Source organism: Gymnoscopelus braueri (assembly GCF_963280865.1).
Source record: "Gymnoscopelus braueri genome assembly, chromosome: 18".
NCBI classification, from domain to species: domain Eukaryota; kingdom Metazoa; phylum Chordata; class Actinopteri; order Myctophiformes; family Myctophidae; genus Gymnoscopelus; species Gymnoscopelus braueri.
This window is the reverse complement of record NC_137618.1, coordinates 28,291,256-28,313,728: the sequence shown is the minus strand read 5'-3', so window position 1 is coordinate 28,313,728 and position 22,473 is coordinate 28,291,256. Positions and strand designations below refer to the sequence as shown.

At 41.3% G+C, this 22,473-nt stretch overlaps 2 protein-coding genes across 2 annotated transcripts; both read right to left on the bottom strand.

The window, feature by feature from the left end:
• Nucleotides 1-3,614: 3,614 nt before the first annotated feature.
• cops8 (COP9 signalosome subunit 8) lies at nucleotides 3,615-20,954 on the bottom strand. Its single transcript, XM_080413174.1, has 7 exons — nucleotides 20,839-20,954; nucleotides 20,064-20,134; nucleotides 19,380-19,428; nucleotides 18,050-18,182; nucleotides 6,627-6,734; nucleotides 6,073-6,135; nucleotides 3,615-4,311 (listed from the first exon to the last, which is right to left on the bottom strand). Exons 1-7 carry the CDS (start codon nucleotides 20,908-20,910, stop codon nucleotides 4,232-4,234), a joined length of 576 nt encoding a protein of 191 aa, XP_080269300.1. The 5' UTR covers nucleotides 20,911-20,954; the 3' UTR covers nucleotides 3,615-4,231.
• On the bottom strand, nucleotides 10,637-12,276 carry trim63b (tripartite motif containing 63b). Its single transcript, XM_080457162.1, has one exon. The coding sequence runs from the start codon at nucleotides 12,141-12,143 to the stop codon at nucleotides 11,094-11,096; it is 1,050 nt and encodes a 349-aa protein (XP_080313288.1). The 5' UTR covers nucleotides 12,144-12,276; the 3' UTR covers nucleotides 10,637-11,093.
• Nucleotides 20,955-22,473: the final 1,519 nt, after the last annotated feature.

The following is a 22,473-nucleotide window of genomic DNA, read 5'->3' as shown; positions in this document are numbered from 1 at the left end:
CAGGGACCTTCCTGTGATGCAAGGCATCACTGCAGAATTCACCTCCGACCCCTGGAAAATGTGACCTCATCAAAGAAGGCCCTGTGTGTTTAGGTGAATGCGTGTGTGTGTGTGTGTGTGTGTGTGTGTGTGTGTGTGTGTGTGTGTGTGTGTGTGTGTGTGTGTGTGTGTGTGTGTGTGTGTGTGTGTGTGTGTGTGCGTGCGTGCGTGCGTGCGTGCGTGCGTGCGTGCGTGTGATATGAATGAATACGTGAGTCAACCTGCCATGTGGTTTGTTGTTTATGCAAACACACAAATAGCCATTGCTCTTTTGTGTGTTGTCCCTGTGCAATCCTACCCCCACTACAAAGGACACATCACTGAACAAAATCAACACTCATGTTACAGTAATACTTGTATTGTAGTTAGTTATTTTAGTAAACCAGTAGGCTACTTGTGTTGCATCGTTTCCCCTCCTCCCAATATAACATGACTTCCATAAAAAACTCACAATGGTCTATTCCTGAAGTCTGCCAGCGTTTGACCTCTGTGTCCTCAACATCAAAGCTTCTCCAGCTGCTTTTCAACATTCCTCTGACATTCAATATATCTCCCACCGCTGTAAACCTTTGCTGGCTTCACACTCGCTTCATATTACAGCTCTGATAAGAAGTCTTAAGTAGGCCCTATAAAGGATGATTTAGTATTTGCCGACCCTGCGACATTTCTGAGGAATGACTCTTTCTTCATAGTCTCGGCCAGGCCGAAGGTGTGGCCGAGACTATGATTTCGCCCCTGTCTGTCCGTCCATGTGTCCGTGTGTGTGTCCGTCCGACTGTGTACAGCTAATCTCCGGCACAGTGGGCCGATCAACGTGAAAGTGTGCCCCATTTTTTCACATCGGCCTGTTATAGTGCCACCAAGAGGCTGATTTTTGCATAATGGGAGAGTGTGTAAGAGTGAAAATCGCCTATTTTAAAAGATGCAAAGTCTGTTTTTTTTCTCCTAGTACTCATCGTGGAGTCTCATGATACTCAAACATGCGCTGAATGTCCCGCAGAAGCTACCGCTCGTGTAGAACGACATGACGCTGGTTGCTTGTTTCTCTCACAAAATCTGGCACACGCCAGGTTCTGTGAGAGAAACAAGCAACCAGCTCCTGCGGGACATTCAGCGCATGTTTGAGTATCATGAGACTCCACGAGGAGTACTAGGAGAAAGAAAACTGACTTTGCATCTTTTAAAATAGGCGATTTTCACTCTTACACACTCTCCCATTATGCCGCTGCAAGGGGTCTGCAGAATGGACAACAGGGGCAGATCTGGAAATATTCAACGTTCCTTTGTATGTTGGTGAGTGATTAGCGACACATCAAACATACAACCTAAAATGACCGGAACTCTCCTTTAACTTAAAAATATGAAAATAACATTCAACTTTAATTATCTAATGAACAAGCAACCAGAAAAATACACATAAACTGAACTTTATTTTATTTAATCACTTAAGCCCTACATGTCATGTTGCATTGTGATCTTGTAGATCTGCTATTTTTGAAAACTTCTGCCAGTGCTGATGACAGCAAAAGTCAAATAGTGGCCGACATATCAGCCAATCCGATGGTTCTGTCGGGCTCTATTTCTCTGTCTGACATTTTACACTATGCAGTAGAGTAGATAGTCCCTCAGGGCTTCAGAATCTGCCTGTGCCCATGAATTCTCTTTATTCCAAACCACTGAGTTTAGCTCAGAGCTGAGTCAGTGGTGCAAGTGCATGGGAATGCATGTTGTCCATCTGTCAGCAACAACATGTACAAATGTAGTGGTTTCTCCCTCCCAGGTATGAGAACGCTATGAGTGCCTCTAAGCTCAGCAGTAAATCACTAAATGGGGTCAGATTGAGTTACCTTCTCTCGCTCACAGCCATTTGGTCCAGCAGCAATATTCATGCCAGGACATGTGCTGGTGTGTACACGTGTTTGTATACACAGAATGCACACAAAGACATAGCGTTGCTATGTATAGGTTACAACCGGATGAACCACAGAGGAGAGGGCTAGGGCTATACATTGAAGTCTGTCTGCAACTGAAATGAAAGTCAGGTCAGTCAGTGCATGACAACCTCTTAATAGAAAAACATTATGGGGTGCTTAACGGCGTCGTTTCCATGTGAATCTCTGACATAATTTTTGTTGAAGTCAGTCTTGCCCGGATATGGAGATCCAAACGGCAACAAACTGGCCATAGCCTGGTGGATGTGAGATTATAAATTCACAAATTGGATACGGCACAAAATCAAGCAGCGCAGATTGAGTGGTGCTCTGAGCCTTTGATTAGACAGCGGTCTGTTATAGAGCTCATTGTTCATTATGAAGAAATATCACTCAGCTTAATTCAGAGATTGACCAATCAGAATCAAGCATTCAACCAAGCCGTGTAATAAACATATACAGTATATATACCGGTGTATGTATGTATATATATGTATACATATATATATATATATATATATCCCAAAAATGCTACTTGACCTCGTGGCTCGTGCCTAGTTCTACAAATGAATGTCAACGTGTTGTAAACAGGACACAGGTCCAGGCACTCATGGAAACATGGTCTGTTGCCAAGCCATGGTTTCAGAACTTTCACTGGACAGGACTTTACATGAAATTGGGTCCGTGTGAAACATTCAAGGACAAGCAAAGCAAACCGTCTGGTGAAATAAACGACTTCCTCGCAGTGTCTCAAACATGTGGCCGTGTAGCCTTGTTTGCGTGATCAAAACAAATGAAATGTCTGCTGCTTCCTTCTTTATGGCAGCATCAAGTTAAAACTGTGGATCAAATAAATCCTACCGAGTTGTTTCTAATTCTTTTGAACAGGAGAAGAGTTGGCAGGCTATATTGGAATGATGAGCAGATGGTAGCCAGATAGTAGGCCTTAAACAAACTGATTTTACATTTTCACGGCTTGCCTACTGTGTTTCCATTACATAATGCATATCTTCACTGTCGGGTAGAAACCTTGTATCTCCATAATGCATTTATTTATAATATAACTTTTTCAGAAATTGATGCCCAATTTTACATTTTGTCATGACAGTGAGATATTTAATAAACAAAAAGCAATTAGCAACAAGCGCTTGTGTCTAATGATAACATTCGATCAATTGGAACAGGTTAATTTTTCCTAATTTCCTTCAAAGTTACGCTTTTGTACGCAAAAAAGTTTCTGCCCAACAGCAACAATACACAATATTTGTTGCATTTTAACATAGAAGCCCTATACTGACATAAATTCTACACTAACTCCTTCTTACGTTTCCTGCTGGGAAATAATGGAAAAAATTATCCATGTGCATTAACTGTGTGTGTGCGCGCTCGCGTGTATGTGTAAATTATCCGTCTCATCCACAAACAAAACACTAATTATGGTCAGATCACATTTCTTGCCCTACCCCATGTGTTTCTTTGTGGGTCCAACGTGCTAAAAATACAAACTGAGCTCGTTTTCATGTCACAGTACAAGAGTAAGCAGGATTTAGAATAAATTCAAACCTTCCTAACATCTTGAAGCGATCTGCTGCGGATTCTAACAGATGAAAATAAAGTACTTCTAAAGAAGAGACGAATTCTGAATTACAAACATCAAAATATTTATTCATCAGTCAAAACATAAAACTTCAAACGCTAACATCTAAAGATGGGGGAAGTTACTGGAGAGTTTTAGGCCCACAAGCGAACCAACTCCCATCCAGCGGAACTGCATGTATGGGACTCTGATGTATCCTATTAATCACTTCCACATGGCGATGTGTGCACAGACTTCCGTCACCTGAAGGTTATTATAGTCTTTTTTGTTTGTGTTTATTCTATATGGAGACCATGTTATACTGACCACCACCTAGACAGAGATGAGAATTCAATCTCCAGTCTGAGCTTGGATCCAAGTACTGGACATACAATCAGCTAGGAAAAAATAAAACAAGAATCACAAAAGAAACATCATAGTCTGAAAGGGAAGAAGAAGGTACGGTCCAACTGAAGCAGGTCTATCATTCTGATAATATAAATAGGCGAGTCAAGTTGACGGTACAGCTTACAAAATCATGCCCAAAAATACATATGTGTGCATGTACTGTATGAGCGTGTTCTGCATGCGCATCTTATCCAAGAGGGGGATCCTGGTGACAGTGAGGAGGGTCTCCTCATGGCAGAAGAGGATGGAGGAGGTGGTCTTGGTGGAGGAGGGGTTATCAATTCTCTAGGAAAGCCACGTAGTCAGTGAGTCTGGCCAACTGCTGCTCATTTGGAACCAGCGAGACCGGGGGCGGATCTGTTGAAAGGGAAAGTATGGAGATGAAGAAACGGGGAGATGCTACAGGAAAAGCTTGAGAGAGAGATGTCCTGTGTCTTTGTCTCTTAGAGAAAATGTTACATAAGAGCACAACCGATAAATCGGTGTGGCCCATATTGGTCATTATTTGACTTTTTTGATGGTATCTGCAATTATGCAGCCAATGTGTCCCAATGTTTAACCACTTTAAACCCGGCATCCCATTACAAAAAAAAAGTTTAACCAAAGTTTTACCAAAAAATATGGTATTAGTCGGCTATTGTCCTCCCTCTTCACGGCAACGTTGAATGTGAGTTCAACAGTGGCGAACTTTGACCGGGTGTCAACTAATAGCAAAGAGAAAGAAACACATGTTTGACCCCACTTGTCAAGCTTTCCTCCTGCAGTTTTCTTTCAGTGAGCTGAACCACCCCAACCTTGGTCAAGCTAATGACACACCTGCAAATCGATTTCCATGCGCGTCACTCCCAGCACTGCCCACAAATCTTAACCCATTAAGACCTGAGGCCGATTCTACAAATGTCTTCTAAATCCCAACAGTTCTCAGAAAAGCTTATGTTGCTACTGTATATCAGTGGTTCTCAAACTTTTTCATATCAAGGAACCCCGAAATTATAATGTATTTGGCCGCGGACCCCCCATCTCAATATTTTGTTCCAGGGACCCCCGGAAGCAAAGATTTTTGAATAGCCAAAGTATAAAATAACGGTTAAAGTGGTTAAAGTGATTGTGATGCTATATAACAAAATCTTTACTAAAATGACACAGATGCTTTCTCGGTTTTAATGGGTTAAGACAAGACAGATAATTTATACGTTCTACACCTAGTGTGACCATTTGAATGTCAAATAGCGCTGAATGTTTAAAGTCTATTTTTGCTAAATGTTCTATTTTTGCAGAATGTTCGCCTATTATGACATGGCCAGAATAGACGGATTATGGGGGTTAAATAGTGTGATTAATCTAACCTGCGTTTAGCTGCCATTCCATGGCAGTGGCAGATGTGATAAAGGTCTATTGTCGGCCTATTCAAACACTTATGCGTATTCAATGTGAAATCGTTTAATAGCACCCAGTAAAATCCTCAGTGTTCATTTGAACACTGAACAGTTCATTTGTACACTGAAGAGTGTACACATGGAGCCAAATGGGCATGTAAAATGAACACTGAGGATTAGATAGTGATGGGACCCATCCTGCCAGTGGAGCTGGACCAAAGAAGAGAAAGGCAAAGAAGTGTGAAAAGACTGATAGAGTTTGAGTCTGCCCCACACACTCGGACCGCACATGTGTGTTACAGATGTGTGTGTGTGTGTGTGTGTGTGTGTGTGTGTGTGTGTGTGTGTGTGTGTGTGTGTGTGTGTGTGTGTGTAGATGAGTGAGATGAAGAGAAGACAATGACTTCAAACTGACCAGAAGGACTGATCCAGAGTGGATGGAAAGTCAGCAAATAAATGATATAAAGTATTAAAAGACAATTGACAATAATGCCAATGACTTCAAACTGACAGGAAGGACTGATCCAGACTCCAGAATGGATGGAAGAGGTATGTTAAAAGAAGACCTAGAAATTAAACATTAACCATGGTTCATAAATCCAACAGAGTATGTTATATGACTATTTAGAAACAGTAGCATGTTATCATCACAGGAGGGTGGGAGAGGGAGGGGGGAGATGGGGGGGGGCGGTCGAAGTTAGTTTGATGAGATGAGGTGGGAAAGAGCGACAGTGCCACCTACCTGGTTTCTGGGGCATTACCATCCTAGTGGCCGGGTCTGCCTGCCAACCCTGACTCACCACACCTAGAGAGAGAGACAGAGAGATGACAGAACGATGGTAGAGAGACAGTAGATAGAAAGAGAGATATAAAGAAAATTAGTTATTAAATTAGAGAGATGGGTAAGTCATTGGTTAAAAATACAGATGAACATCTGCCTAAATAATAAAAATATATCTCAAACACAGTAAGAAAATACATATTTGGTTTTGTTTAGGTTTGTATAAAGGCAAACAAAAGATCCAGCTCCAGTTTGAAGCACTTTCTTTACAGTAGTGGTGCTTTGAGCAAAACACTCTCTAAGATGGTAGGTTCATAGAACATTTATATTATATATAAACCATGCAGATCTAAAATAGTTCAGAGCCTGTAAAATTCCCTGCGTTAATTCAACTTCAATTCAACTGAGAGTGTACTGTACAAATGTAACCAAATGGTTATATTTGTACACTCTCAAACTTAAAATCAACAAAGACGGTTTTACTGTGTATGATGGATAAAAGTTCAAAGAGTCACCTTTGACAGCTTCCTCCACAGAGTAACCTACGAAGGCTGCAAAGTCATCTGCTGCTATGGAGGTGTAAGCCTGGGCCACCAGAGCGTACGCACGCTGACGTGTACTTTCTGTGATACGAAAGTGATTACATATAGTTAAGCAAAAGTTAGACATGAAGCCATCAATACAATCAAGATACCCTGTACAAATAGGTTTTCAGAAGTAATACCAAAAAAAAATAGCTCATATCCTCAGACTCAAAGTATGACCTTTTATGGCCTTTCATGAATGTATACCTTCTGTGGGAGCAATGAGAACCTGCTGACTGCAATTTATAGAGGGTAATTTTAAAATAGTGTTTGACAGACAACATAATATTTGCTGGGTAGACAGTGTGCCATGTGCTGTTTATGTCCTGTGGGAACGATGAGTTACAAGAATCTTATGGTGAGCGCAGCAATACATGGTGGGTAAAAATAGAGTGTAAGAGTTTTAACAAGGCAGTAGGACTGTTTATGTGTCTGAATGTTCACTGATGTGATTCCTGTATGTTCAGTGCTAGTCGGGAGACTTACATCAATTTAGAACCACTTAAACCCTATTTTATACTAATCTCTTTCAAAAACGGCTGATATACAAGCTCACAACGTGTGACATCGTGGCACATTTTAAACTCATTGATCTGCTGATTTAGCCATTTCTGAAAATGTGTGAACTTAACACATTGACCGCCGGGCCCGTAGTTCTACGGGCCGTTAAATCCAACGGTAAAGCGCCGATCCCGTAGCCTACGGGCTGTGGTGCTTTTTCCTTTTTTTTCGAAAAAAAAAAACTTTTTTCAATTTTCTAGTACGGCACATTTCACCGGAAACAGAATTATTTGGGATCCGGTTTTGACGATCACGCCGGCTCCCATTCTAAAGCGATTGTAGTTTTTCTCCTCGCTGATCACTGTTTAACATAAACCGTTCTAACTACAACATGGATACCCCGTTTGACACGTGGTTTGGACTGGTAGACGCAGGGAGATGTCCGCGATGTTTACAAACAGTGCACAGATCAATCTTAAGGATTTTAACGAGGTCTATGGCGACGTGAAAAAAACAAAAAACAACAATAAAACGTTGGCACTGGTGAGTACATTATGAGATTAACCTCTAGCGGTCAATGTGTTAAACTGTAAAAAAAAAAATCACCTATAATGATATGCCCAAAATAGGGATGCCAGTCGCAAGGTTCAAAGTGGTTAAATTGATTTCTGTTGATTTGTCATGTAAACCTGACCCCACTAGACAATATGCCCTCTACCACGAGAGTGACGAGACACAGCAGGGATATGCTGATGGCAAATATGGTAAGCATGGTATGTGTGTGTAGAGGTTACCTATGCTATGGGAATAAGCTACAAGTTGTACTCCATTAGTCATTAAACGTTGAACTGTCACCATGCCACGTGCCAATGCACATTCCTTGTATGAAGCTCCAACTTGGCTATGATTTAAAATTTTTGGTAGGCTATCATACACAGTCTAAAACAAGATGGAATGGTTACGCGATTTCACATACAAAGAAACATGGGATAAAAGGTATGTGGGATAGATTCTTTTCATTCTATTCCTTTCTACTGTTGCCAGTTCTCTTCCATGTGCACCTGGTTCTGATGAACACGATGCCCTCACCCACCCCATGCACTTCCACCTGAGAGGTGTTCTGGGTTAAGACTAATTACACTGTCCAAGGCACACCAAAGAGCAAGTCAAAATCTCAAGGCACACCTGTGCTCATATCTGTGCAAAATAACCTCTATGACATGTGTTATCACTTATGAATATAAAAGTTTGTTTTTATTTACTAATGCCAAATAAAAAAAAAACATATATTGATATCAGTACCCCTTTATTTAGAAAGGACTCTGTAAGATGTGCATTCATGTATTTTGTATATTTATGCAGTTGTAGTGATATACTACTATGATTGCGTTTTAGTACCTCGTGATTGTAAAGGACTCCGGTGTGCTTAATGTATTTTGTACTTGCCTGTAGTTGGATAATATGATGGCATTCAAGTAGCCTATATTTGGAAAGGACTCAGATGTGCATAAACTCATTTTGTTTTGTGGTGTGTGTGTGTGTATCTACACAGACTGTTGAAGGTGCCTTACTTACAGACACTATAAACTGGACACTTGCGCTGCCCGTGATACACAACGCTTTAAAGGGCAAGACCACTTTAGTAGAGGTCTGGGTTGTGTAGTTACCTTGCCATGGTGTAACTCCAAAGGTGGACAAGAAATAAAAAATAATTGCTCCATTGATTAGAAATTGATCATTCTAAATATGCTCCTCATTGACATATTTAGAATTTTCAATTTCTAATCAATGGAGGAATCATTTTTGATTTCTTGTCCACCTTTGGAGTTACATAATGGCAAGGTAACAACACAACCCAAACCTCTAACAAAGTGGTCTTGCCCTTTAAGTAATAAAAGTGCCTTAAGGACAGTTTCGTGAGTGCTGGTATTCTGTTATTGTAAAAAAGTAGATAAGTGCTTGACCATATCAGCCAACATGAAACAGACCACGGACACAGGCCTTCAGTGGCCATGTAACTTTCTAACTGCCTGAACGCAGCACAGCAGCAATACGCCATCACTGTGAACAAAACACTATGTGATAATAACGGCTAGCTGATAGAGAGTCTCCCGACAAACAGCTCTGTGGCGCTGGGAGTTGTTTGTTGCTGCTCGGACAGCTATCATGTAAATACCTGAGGGTTATGGCCGGTCCTGCTTTACAGCCTAGCAACGGTTTGTGTGTGTACCAACAGCAACCCCCTCTCCCCCCCAGCATTAGCAGCAGTAACAATAACAACAGGGTTGAGAAAGGACAGCTGTGTGCGGGAAAAATGCAAGAGGATTTGTTAGGAGGATTTTCCCCCGGTTCTGCTGTCCAAAAGGCGCTTCCTGTTAACCCCGTCCTTGTTTTTGCTTCTGTCTTAATGCTGAAATTGGTGGAAACGGGAGGGGATGAAATATGTTCACTTGGCAGACTATGTGGAGACCTCATTTCCTCTGTGATTTGGGGACGTACTTTTTTTTATATCACATCACATTATGGTCCAATGTATGCTTCTGGTGGAGTTGCAGACGTGGTCTTTGGACACTAAAAATATTAATCATATAAACAGCAGGACTGCATCTCTGCTTTTAACAGATACAGTAAATCTGTTAGTTTTTTTTACATGTTTTGCTGAGGAGGAATGAATACTAACTACTTTAACTTCTTTTGCGTAATCACACCAATTGATGTATAGGAACTTGTTTTAAATACATCAATACACAATATTGTGCTACTGGCCTCCACATTAAAGCAAACAAAAGCTGCCACAGAAAAACACAAGCGATGACCCAATGCTGATTTCACAGGTTGTATGTCTGCACTCACTGTACATTAAAAAAGGAACAGGGACTTTTATGAAGTCATTATTCCAAAACTCAGCCAAGCAGGTCACCTCAAGTTTTTTTTTGTAATTCGGTCCCCTGCCGGTGTATATTTTTACCACGGCTTCTTGACCGATAGGGTGCTATCCAGAGATGAGTCATGTGGCGCCTGGGCCGGCCCCTCTCTCCAATCTCTGCCCCACAACCTTCTGCTGATGAGGAAGGCCAGTCCATGGTGGGGGTGGGGTATTTCATGAAGGAGAAACAGGACCCCACCTGCCCTGCACAGACTGGTCTATTCCAGGGCCTGCTATCATTTCTCAGCCTCTCGCCTTTTAAAAATAGATGCCGCTCTTCACCAGCAAAGGCAAAGCAAAGAGCATTTGGCAAGGTCTTTTGATTTTTAAGTGAGGCCTCCTGCCAAGTAAGTGAAACACTGAGGTGTCTGCAAAAATAGTATTACATTGTCAGGTAAAAAACTTCAACATAGTTCTGGGTGTGACCATGTTTGGGTTTGAGTAGGTTACTTGAAATAGATGACTTCACATTGCTTGGATGCCATCAGTTGAGGCCGGCAGATAAAAACGTGAATCATATTCAGACACCTTGTTTATTTCAGCCTCCATTAAAGACAGAGCTGTTGATTTTTATAGTCAATGATTCAAGTGCACACGATAACTTCAAGCATTAATCATTTGATTCAATGATAATTCATCCTTTGTACAAATGAGAAGTCAACAAAAAAAACCTTAAACTGTGTGAGGGACAAAGCAGTGTCTTATCTATCTGCATCAATCTACAACTACATTAATACTACCAGAGTAAATCGGGCATACAAATAGAAAAGTATAAAAAAAAAAGGTTAAGAAAGAGCGAGTACAAATTTGAAGTGAATTATTGCACTCAATATAATGGTAAAAGCCCATTATAACCTCCCTGTTACTTTCAATAACAAATTGCAACTCATGTCCCTGCCATAATAAAGGTTCAAGAACCTACAACAGTAAATTTATCATTTCAAAAAAGTCCCAAACAATTTTCAAGTTCATCACTCCTCCTCTTCACCTTCTGCATCCTCAAACTCATCATCTTCAACATGTCCAAAGTCCATTTTTGAAAGAACCGTTACCACATGCTCTGTTGACAACGTGAAGTGATCCATCTTCTCAAAACCCGGTTCTGGTCTCTCTTCGCCCAGCGAGCCCTTGGCAGCGTCCTTGGTCTGTGAGATTAGGCCCTTGGAGGCCAGCAGGAACTCTGCAGCGCCACTCTGCTCCAACGCCCTCACCGCTGTGTCGGTCAGCTCTGAGCTGGATAGCAGACGCTCACCATAGCGTTGAGCCAGTGCCCGCAGGGCTGCCACCTTGTTGTCCTGCTCCTTTCCGACCTGTTCTAGCAGTAGGGCCTTGCGCTCTTCCAGCACCGCGTAGAGCAGGTCGAAACGTTCTCCGAGCTGTTGCTTGGCACGCTGGGCGTTCTCTTGCACCGCCCGACAGGCGTCTTCCATCTGGTTGAGCAGGGCCTGCAGACGGCCGTTGCTGGCCACCAGGGCATCAATAGCATTACTTAGTTCACTCTTCTGGGCCTGGTAAATACTAGCTAGAGGTGACACCTCGCAGTCCTTGTGCTGGCCAAACACCTTACACATGGAACAGGTAGGCATCTGGCAGGTCACACAGTAGATATTGATTCTCTCATCCTCGTGATCTGTGCACATGGGCTCCTTTGATTCCTTGGGTTTCAGGGAGGGTTCTGTGCTTCCTCCACTGTCCCCCCCACTACCCTCCTGCTGCTGCTTGTAGAGATCAATGATGTTCTCAACCAGGAGGTTGCGTTGGAGGCCGTGGACACCATGTCGATCCAGCACAACCTCAAAACGACAGGTAGGGCAGCGGAACACGCCACCAGAGAAGCGGTAGGGGTTGCGCGAGTCGTAGAGGTCGCTGGCACAACTACGGCAAAGATTGTGCTGGCAGGGCAGGATGACCACGGGTTTGGTGAACATCTCCAGACAAATGGGACAGCTCAGCTGCTTCTCCAGGCTCTCCATGGGGCTGGGGGGACGAACCACCGACCCTCCTGTCCTCTGGACGTCCATTATCTTAAAGCTAGAACAAAGCTCCTCTAAACTTAAGAAACTAAGATGTTCTTTCTGTGTTCACCTCCACAAGCTGGTAAAATGTTTAAAAGCAGAGACCTTGTCCTTCAGTGTCTGACTAACAACTGTGAGGTGATGATATCTGTTCTGGCTAGCAGCTACCCACCCCCTGTCCTTTATAGCAGCCCTTCACAGACACTGACACCCGATATCCCTTCTACCAACCAGGTCACATATTCCTCCCTGCTTGTTTGCCAGGGATCTTTTCGGAGAAAATGGCCCCCACTCCACCGGCTGCTGCATGTGTCACATGTCACAGTGTGAGCCATGTTCCCCTCTCGCAGTGACAGAAATCTGACAGAAGGTAAACACGAGGTACCCCATGTGCCTGTCCCAGGACAAACAACATGTCCGTGTTAACACCCTTGTGATGCAGTTGTTGTGTCTACATGATTACAACATTACATCATGCCACATTGCATCGCATCCCATGTAAGACAGGGTCTTGTTTATCCAAACTGATATTGTGAGCTGAATGGAAGCATTCCCTGGCATCATAGAATTTTGTCGAAATTGGGAAATGCATTATTAAAGGGTGGAAGGTCTTTATTTTTTTCTCATTTCATTATTCATGATAAATTATCATTCTCAAATCATTATTCATTGTGTGCAGGGCGTTACTGAAAATGAGCACTTGTGCTCAGCTACTACCCCGAGTAAATATTTACTCAGGGTAAATAAAACTATATTTTGTGTTTATTATAGCAATTCGACTGTCAGATTCAGATTGATTGAAAATCACAATCAGTTAAATTAATAACTTTCAGACATTAATTTAATTTCTTATCTTTCCTCCATAACAAGCACTGGCTCTTTTATCATGAATTGTTTTAAATTGTGTATTGCTATATGTTGCACTGTTGTTGGTCCAGTTTGTGTGAGTGTTGAATATATAATGGGCCACAATGGAAACAAGTCTTTGGCTTTTTTTGCATTTCATCCATTTGGTGTTTTTAACCTGTTGTACTGCTGTACTTTAAAAAATGACAATAAAATATTCAGTCAATCGATCAAAAGACTGTGCATAACAGCTCAATGTCAGGAACCATGACAAAGAGGGACAAGCTATTCTTAAACTCTCTTATAAAGCAAACATGTGGTGCGTGCGTCAATGTGGGACGATATATAGGGTAAGTATAAATCTATATATCCAGTTGATTCAATGGTCTTAAGAAACTATTTTTGAGCAAAAAATGAGAATCCCCCACTGTACAGACATGATGAGCTGAGAAAGTTTTACATGATAAACACACCATGCTGCTGTACTTTAGTGCTCTTACAAAACAAAGTCAAACTGTCTGCCTTTAATTGCCCAACATGTTTGTTTGTCCCAGCTGGGACACAACTTGAATGATGTAATGTGTTCAAGTGGAGCCCCCTGTTGAGTGTGGCTCTAAAGCCAACAACAGCAGTGCAAAGGAAAAATAAGGCCATTAAATGTATTTTTCCAGCGTGTTTTCATAATTGAAATCATTTAAAAATTGGAAGTAAAAGGTGATAGTTGTGAACCAATTATGTCATCATGGAATATGCGTGTAATTAAATCCTACACACCCTCCAAGTAGTTTTATTTTATGAATAACTTGTCCGTTTGCTTGTTTTATTATTAACAAATTAGTTTGGCGAGTTCAGCGTGCATGTGTGCATGTAGGTGCACGTGTGTCTTACATCAACACGCATTCAGAATGTCAGTGTGCGCACATGCATGTGTCTTACAGTCAAATTCATTCTGATTCTAATTAATTAATATAAAACAAAAACTTGAAAATCATGGGTTCATAGAAAGTCATGGCATAACGTCTACTGTATGTCGATGGTTTCTTTATTTGGGATTTCCCTAATCCCTACCTCCTTCTTTGTGTAACACTTGGCTTTGGTCAATGAGAGGTGAATGTGCTTTATATAAATACATTTGACTTGAGTTGATAACAAATGACATGACATAACAAAACAGTTACTAAAGGACTTAACAACTGCATCAATAGAAATGGACATTTGAGACAACCCACACTCTGCAAATTGACAGGCGGACTAGACATCTAAATGAGCTGATAAAACTTGCCTGAATTTAAATGACAATACATTAACGCAAAATCAACAGGCCAGCATCAGTGAGTTGGAAATAAAAAAATCAACAGAATATGAAATCAACAGAGCAAAGGCAAGATTGCAGAACATCACATTCTGCTTTTCCACTTAGAATTATTCTAAGTGGAACTATTTCTCTGTCATTTTGTCTGTGTAGGTTCTGGTTCTGTGATGCTCTCTTATGTTAAGAGTTACTCCAAGATGGCAGCAGCATTGCCTCAGCGCCATCTGGTGGTGATGTCAAGAATTTAAGGACTGTCATGTCTTGGTCTGGAACCTCTTTGTTTTGACACAATGATTTCAAAGTGTCTGAAGCGTGGAGTGTAACATTTAGGAACTTTCACCACGCATCAACCATTAGGAAAGAAGATTGTGGTTGACCCCACTTGGCAGGCATTTTGCTTGTAGTTTACTTTCAGGGAGACAACCGCTTCAACATAGGTGAAATGAACTATACACCAGAAAACCAGCACTGCCCACAACCTGCAAGACATAGATGTGTGACCGACTGTACCTTAAATCAGACACACAATCTGTCATGACAGGTTGTTTTAAACCATTTCTGTATGGTGATAAATACTGTGAGTCTATATCTGATACACAGAAATAACGAGTTTGAATGGAAAGTCTGCTGCCATCTATTCTCTACCACTGAGTAGGGATGTGTACAGCGACTAATTTCACTGACGTTTAAATAATGATTTTATAACCATCTTCTTACAATAAATGCACCGAATCTCTGTACGTACGTATGTATGTACGTCTGTAATCCACGTATCTCGAGAACCGCTCAACCACCCAAATTCAAATTCGCCACACACGTCGCAGACGGCTCGAGGGAGTGCAGTGCCCGACGTCGAGTTGCTCGGATCGGCGGTTGTCCGGAACCGCCAGAAAAGTCTCTGGTCATGGCCCAAATGATTTAGCAAATTCCCACACCTGCCATTTCATTACTTAGTCAGTCTATTTTCCAGTCAGTTAGCACTCTTCAGACATTCTCCACACATTCTCTACAGACATTTACCACAGCACAAGGACTTTCCAGAACGGAAGATCCCCCTGATATGCCCATATATGATGGGCATGTCCATATACTGATATGATAAGATCAGGGATCTCCATATATGGCCAAAAAAGGGACACAGGCAGACCGACAGATACAGAGATTTCCATATATGGGCATAAAAGTGCATCGTTCCTGAGTAGGCCGGTACCCGACGGGCACAGGACTAGTTTACACAACTAGTAGGTCATTAAAATTACCTACTACCCATTCAGCTACAGTACGGGGCGGCCATAGCTGAATGGGTAGAGAGGCCCTCTGGTAAACAGAAGGTCCCCGGGTCTATTGTCGAAGACATTTAACCCCTAACTGCTCCCGGGGCGTTGCCCCTGATAATTAGGTTGGGTTAAATCATGCCGAGGACACATTTCACAGTATATAATATACTGTGAAATGTGTCCTCAGCATTTAATCCATCCTAATTATCCCATGTACATATTATGTAAATATACAGTGACAAATACTGTAAAGGGGACAAAATTATTATTATATATTAACACATGGGGTGCCAAAACCGAATACCCTTCGGTTTTGCAAATAGTTACGCGGAGTGCCAAAACCGAATACCCTTTGGTTTTGCTGTCTTTTAGTTTTTTTCGTTTTTCTCCACACGGGAGGGGCTGGAGCAGCTCTGGGAGTACCCATTGTGATCCTGAGAAGGATAGGCCAAATAGATCACCGGAAACAAAAACATGGCTCCCCATCCGCTTCCCTTCTTTAAAACGCCTATATCTCCGAATCTGTTTCCGGTGGGGAAAACCGGTCATGCGCGATCCAGTGGCGTACCCACCATAGAGGCAAGGCAGGCGGCCGCCTGCCCAACTAAAATCTCACCTCCCCTAGAAAATAAAGTAAAAGATAAAGAATCCAAACAGAAAACTGGCCGTCGGGCCATTAGCCCGCCAGACAGCCAATACACTATCCATTCAGCAGAGCGACCCTCGCCTATAGTGATGCAAATGTCTTCATGCCATTGCCATGGGCATGGGGTGCCAGGGTTGGGGGTCTGGGCCATCACCTGTACTCATCTGGCATAAAAGGGGCTCTGAGAGCAGCTTGAGCCATTCATTACTAAACTACAACATGAAGAGACCAAGGCTGAAGAAGAGATTCATCCAGAGGACGCTACCTTTCACCACCGCTGCCAAGACCTTGGCGGCGCCAGGACCAGTGCAATACATACATTGATTATACTTGCATATTGTCTTTATTAGCGTTTTTCAGTTTTGTAGTCAGTCAGTGTAGTGTTGTTGTTAACTTGTTTCCCCCCCGATTTTTCCCCGAGTCCCCCCCCCCCCCCTTCGGAGACCAAGGCTGAAGAAGAGATTCATCCAGAGGACGCTACCTTTCACCACCGCTGCCAAGACCTTGGCGGCGCCAGGACCAGTGCAATACATACATTGATTATACTTGCATATTGTCTTTATTAGCGTTTTTCAGTTTTGTAGTCAGTCAGTGTAGTGTTGTTGTTAACTTGTTTCCCCCCCGATTTTTCCCCGAGTCCCCCCCCCCCTTCGGAGGGGGGGGGGGGATCTCGCCTGCCCTAAACGTAATTCCTGGGAACGCCACTGGCGCGACCCCCCCCCCGTTGTAACTCGCGAGTGAAATGTTATTGATCCAGGACGTAGCCAGGGTCATCGCGCTATATGAATGGATGCTTTTTTTTTACGTGGATTTGCTCGTCGTGGAGTCTAGAGCTTTAAACAGCAAAGCGCAGTCAATGGGGAGAATGCTGGCACCCAACGTAAGTTGTTATGAAACAAGACCAGGAGACCTGGTTCTGCCAGACCCAGAATAGATTCCTAGTACATATAGGTGAAAAGCATACGTCACGCTAAGCTTGGCCAATCAAAAAGAGGGACATGTAAGCACATGTTTTCGTCCATATATGGACGAAAGAGGGACAGACAAAGCCTCATGTAGGCCTGACCCCCTGGGTCTGGCAAAAATGCTGGCACCCAATGTGTTAAGGGAACACTCCGAAAACAGCCAAAAGTGAGCACATTTCAATCTATAAGGCCAAAGAGTATTATAAATGACATTTGTAAATTATTACTGTGTGGGTGAAATAGGCACAAAGTAGTTGGAAGCCAGCCTGTGATGTCAGTCATCTATGACGTGAGCATTATGACATCAGTACTGTGTTTATGATGTCAGTCATCTCTTTAGCCCACGCTCTTTAGCTCTCCATTGACTTCCAGCATGAAATTAAGTTTTAAAAGGTTCAATATTATTATTATTACGTATAAAACATTCAAAAGGTATCCATGACATTCCCTGGATCATGAGTCATAACACACCGCAAATGCAAAGTTTCAGCCCAATCCAACCTGGGGTGTGGGTGAGCATAAAGACACACAGAGAAGCAGAGACAGGATTTACCAGTCACTCTTATTTATACTTTGTCATACGACGGCTTTGTGCATATGTCGCGATGCATTATGAGCTTGTACAGTAGGTCTATTATTTTTGGCGTGCAACGCCATCGCGTGGCGGAGCATAATATAGGCATTACAGTACCTAAACCCAGAGCAACTTGTGGTGTCTTGCTTAAGGGCATTTTGACAGACCACATAGTATGCGATGGACACACTGGATGTTGAGGTTTGAACATGGTAACTATTACAATTTACAATCAACCAGCTAATAATGTGAAATACAGTATAATCTAAAAACTACTTGATTTATTCAGTACCTCGTAGAGCCTCCATGACCGGCTGGATGTTTTCAGACCACTGGAAAGCTGCAATCGACGTGTAGATGCCTGGGAAGTCTCGCTGCCAAATGCGCTGTCCAACGGCCCAAACGGCTGCTAACTCTGGGTTTGCCTGCATGTAACAAGAGCCCACAAACACAAGACAAGTCAGTTGAGTGACACGACAACTTCAATGTTTGTGTCTGTCATCACAGTTTCAACACATTCACCCCTGTTGATTCTCAATTCTTCCCAAATATAACAAGGTTCTTCTTTCCAAGTCAAAACCTTTTTATCTTATCTCAAATGATAGGACTACGCCATGTACCTACAAACTACATGATGTTTACAGTGAACTTGGACACACCATTGGGGAAAAAACTAAGCGAACGACATGGCCCTCCTTTGGGTGGTCATCAGCAAGCGCTGGTGATGACCAGCGAGGGCTGATGACTGTACAAAAACGGTAGCACAGTAACTGGGTTAGTAGACAGACTAGCAGCAGCGAAGTGAGGACACTTGAAGTCTAGCTGTGAGACAGAAATATTGCATGCCTCTAATGTGGATCTCAGACTTAACTCATCCAGTGCCACATGACGTCAAAGACGTCACGAGGCCTGACGCCCCGTGCGCCACATGACGTCAAAGACGTCATGAAAAAATATGAAAAAATATTTTTTTTTCCATTCTTTTTTTTGGAAAAACATGTTCAGAACCCAAGATATGATGATTTGAAGATTTGCTGCTCCATTCACTCTTTGTTTAACTTCTTACTGAAAAAGGCTGTATCTCGGCTCCTGAGCACTTTTTTTTTACAATGAATTTTGGCTGTGGCACTCACAAAATTCCATAAATAAGCTTGGCATTGAATGAGTTAATGTGACCAGCCTCTGACATCAGTCATCTATGACGTATCCAAACAAAACAATTACTGCCGATATTTCACTGGCCCGCTGGCAGTGTGCTTACACTCTCATAGACAGCTAGCCTCTTGCAGAGCCATGCGGTAAAAGGTTTAAAATAGGTAATTTGTTTTTAACAAAGTCAAGGAAATGCTTGTCAGTGAGGCAGCAACTCAGTAAATTGTTTGTACACTATGTAATCCTGCTTTTCCTGCATGTTTTCTTCAATTATAAGTGTAAATGTATTGTAATGCCATTTTCTTTTTTATTTGATACACATTTTGGGAAAAGCATTGAAGTCAAGGTACAGTATGTGTATCAAAAATGTCTGAAGGATACCCATACATACTGGGTACTGCACCGTAGTCCGTAGAATTGATTGTTGCAATATTTCAGCAGAGCAGCTTTGAGCAGCTAAACCTGCTTACCGATTTTATTGCTTGAGGAATCCTCTTCCAGAGATACCTGGCATTATTCCTGTTGGAGCAGCAACAAGAAATTGAGTGTGTGTGTTTAGAAACAGCAACATAATAATATCTGTGATACAACACGAACTACAGCTATCTAAATCCAAGTCAAAGGTGATACATGTCAGTGAGAACAGCTTTCATACAGTGGCAAAACCCATTAATCTACACATTTCATGTCTACAACCTTAGGCTATAACTTTGAACTTTCTATTTTACATTACTCACTGGCCATTTCCTAAAACATGACTGTGTTTACTATTTATTTGTGAAATGTATGAGCAAGACATGTTAATAAGAGCCTTCGTGCTGTATTTAAACAAATCTGTCTGTTTCACATTCCTGCTCAGTCTCTTCCAAGTATGCTAAGATTCTCATGAGGCGAGACCAAGCATAGCAGTCAAACCTTTACACTTCTGGTGTGATTGTTATTCTTAACTAGAGCCTGCAATGTAAGTCTATTAACTGCTATTTAATGAGGAATCAATGTCTCTGTAAATAACACTGATTTGAACATTATTAGAGTATAACTGTAATTGTAAGTGGGTCACAGAAAATCTAAAATGTCTCAACTCTGAAGGTGTCTGAAACACTGTGTCACAACTACTAGAACTGAAACAACCTGAAAACGAAGGGTCGACTTACATGTCATTGTGAACTAAATACAGAGAAAGCAACTGAGCGTAGACTTGAGGTGTTGCGATGCCTCCTGGTGCCTGTTAGAAATAAGAGCACTGGTTAGGTTGAAGCTCTAACATAACCCAACAGAAAAAGACAACAATACACTTAAAAAGGTACTTTTACCAATAGGCTTAGTAGATGCCACCAAATATGCCTATATGATGTTAACATTAGTAAAGGAGCTCCTGATTTAATGATTCTGGTGTCTAAGGAGTAGAAGGTGGTACATCATCAGGTGTTTATGATAGTTACATTGTTTTATTTTATGTTATCAGCATTTACTTTCAACTTGAGGTTATGTTGATTAATGATTAGGGCAGCAACTATGGATTATTTTCTTTTTTGTCATGCATTTTTATATAATTGATTAAATCGATGAGATCGATTGCACCCCTAATGTTGATACTTGGTTGACATAAACAACCTGTGTGAACTGTGACAAGAGTCAGACATATATATGTCCACGTTCCATTACTAATAACTACAAAGCTGGCATCAGCTTTTAACGTTGGCACCAACAGCGGCTAAAAACAATCACTTATTACGAAGTGAATGAACGTACATGTATGGGGAAATGTGACTCTATTCAGCATTAGATAGCATTAGCTTTAGCATTGGATAACACAGGCTAACACTGGCTAGCAGCTGTCAATATGTATATATATATAGTTTATAAACCACTACCCGACAACACATGACGTTATTATTTGTTTGGTAATAATATGAATAAGTATCTGACCTCTAGCTCTTGTGCTTCACACTGTTCCAGCAGTTTATCATAATTCTCCTCCATAATCACAGCAGCCGGCATGTTGATGCACCAGGGTTAACCATTTGGCACACTAACCAGTATTGCCAGGTTTTGAGAGCGAAACAAGCAACCAGGTCTATGAAAACAAGCCCATAAGAAGCCACATGAGCACATTATTGGCTATTTGAAAATAGCCGATCTCTGCTGTTTTCAAAAAGATCTTCTAAAGAAAAAGTTAAATATTTGGAACATATTTGAACGTTTTTCTTTTTTTTTAAAGGTCTGCAGAGAAATACATTAATTTGGGCGTCCTTGTCATGCACATATTTGAGAACTGGTTTAAACAATAATAACTAAAACATAATAGAAATAAGCCCAAATAATTACACTTTAAAAAAAAGCCCAATAAAACACGCAACTACTACCAATATCTATTTACAAGCAACTTTACAGAAAAACAAAGACCAAAGTCGCTTATAATAAGCAGACATGGCAACCCTGATAACTGACGTTGACAGGCGACTTCCGGTAGTTGTCCGGTAGTTGTAGTTTGTTAACCTCGCATCACCAGTCTTTCCACCTCGGAGGAAAGCCTGGTGTCTGTTACTAAAGACCCATATGATCCGGTCTAGGCCACGCCTACTGGAAAAAAAAAGAAAAAAGAATCCTGTTTCCGGATTCTGCCCATCCGGTTTTGCGGTGCCGCTTTGTTTTGGTTCCCCAATCCCTATTTAAATGGAATAGAATTTCCCCGTGGGATAATACAGACGCTAAATAGTCTCCGGATAGTGCACGCACATTTACATTTTAAAAAATAAGCGAAACTATGCCGCATCAACGATTTTATTATCGGACCTATTTTGGGGTGAGACGTGTTTCCGGTTCTGCCCATCCGGCCACTTTTTATTTTTTTAACTTCCGCTCCCGACCGGATCATATACCCGAAAAGGAATGGTGCCCCAGGCTAGTAGTTTGTTGTGTTTTTTCATTTGATTGTTTTTTTTTTCATTGTATTTTTTATTCATTTCATTGAGACTTTTCATTTCAACATTTATATATTTCATGATCATTTTTCATAAATAATAAATACCACAATTAAATAAATACATATCACAATGAAATAAATAAAAAAAATGCAAATACAAAAATAAATAAATGTATTTAATTCGCGTTTGTATTTATTTCATTGTGTCTTTTCTTTATTTTATTGTGATATTTATTTAATTGTGTTTTTTATCAATCTACATGCACCTGCTTACAATCTACCTGCTACATGCTACCTATACATGCTATATAAAAATTGGCTTGAAGGAGGACGGGCGGGCGGACGGACCATGACTTAGCCATAACCATATAAGGAGTTCCCAATGCAGCTACGCTCAAATAAGTGTGTGTGAGTGTATTGTCCAACCTAAATGTGTCTCATGGCATCAGGTACAAACAAATCAGTCAGCTCCATATATGGGCAAAAAAAGGCACATGGGCTATATATATATATATATATATATATATATATATATATATATATATATATATATATATATATATTATATATATATATATATATATATATATATATATATATATATATATATATATATATATATATATATATATATATAT

What these genes read in the sequence shown, in the direction of transcription:
- trim63b (XM_080457162.1), bottom strand. Translation starts at nt 12,143, where the DNA reads ATGGACGTCCAGAGGACAGGAGGGTCGGTGGTTCGTCCCCCCAGCCCC.
- cops8 (XM_080413174.1), bottom strand. Translation starts at nt 20,910, where the DNA reads ATGCCGGCTGCTGTGATTATGGAGGAGAATTATGATAAACTGCTGGAA. An exon ending in TATTTAGTTCACAATGACAT is followed by an intron (nt 19,429 to 20,063) that starts GTAAGTCGACCC and finishes CTGCTCCAACAG; the next exon opens with GAATAATGCCAGGTATCTCT. An exon ending in TTCCTCAAGCAATAAAATCG is followed by an intron (nt 18,183 to 19,379) that starts GTAAGCAGGTTT and finishes TGTTACATGCAG; the next exon opens with GCAAACCCAGAGTTAGCAGC.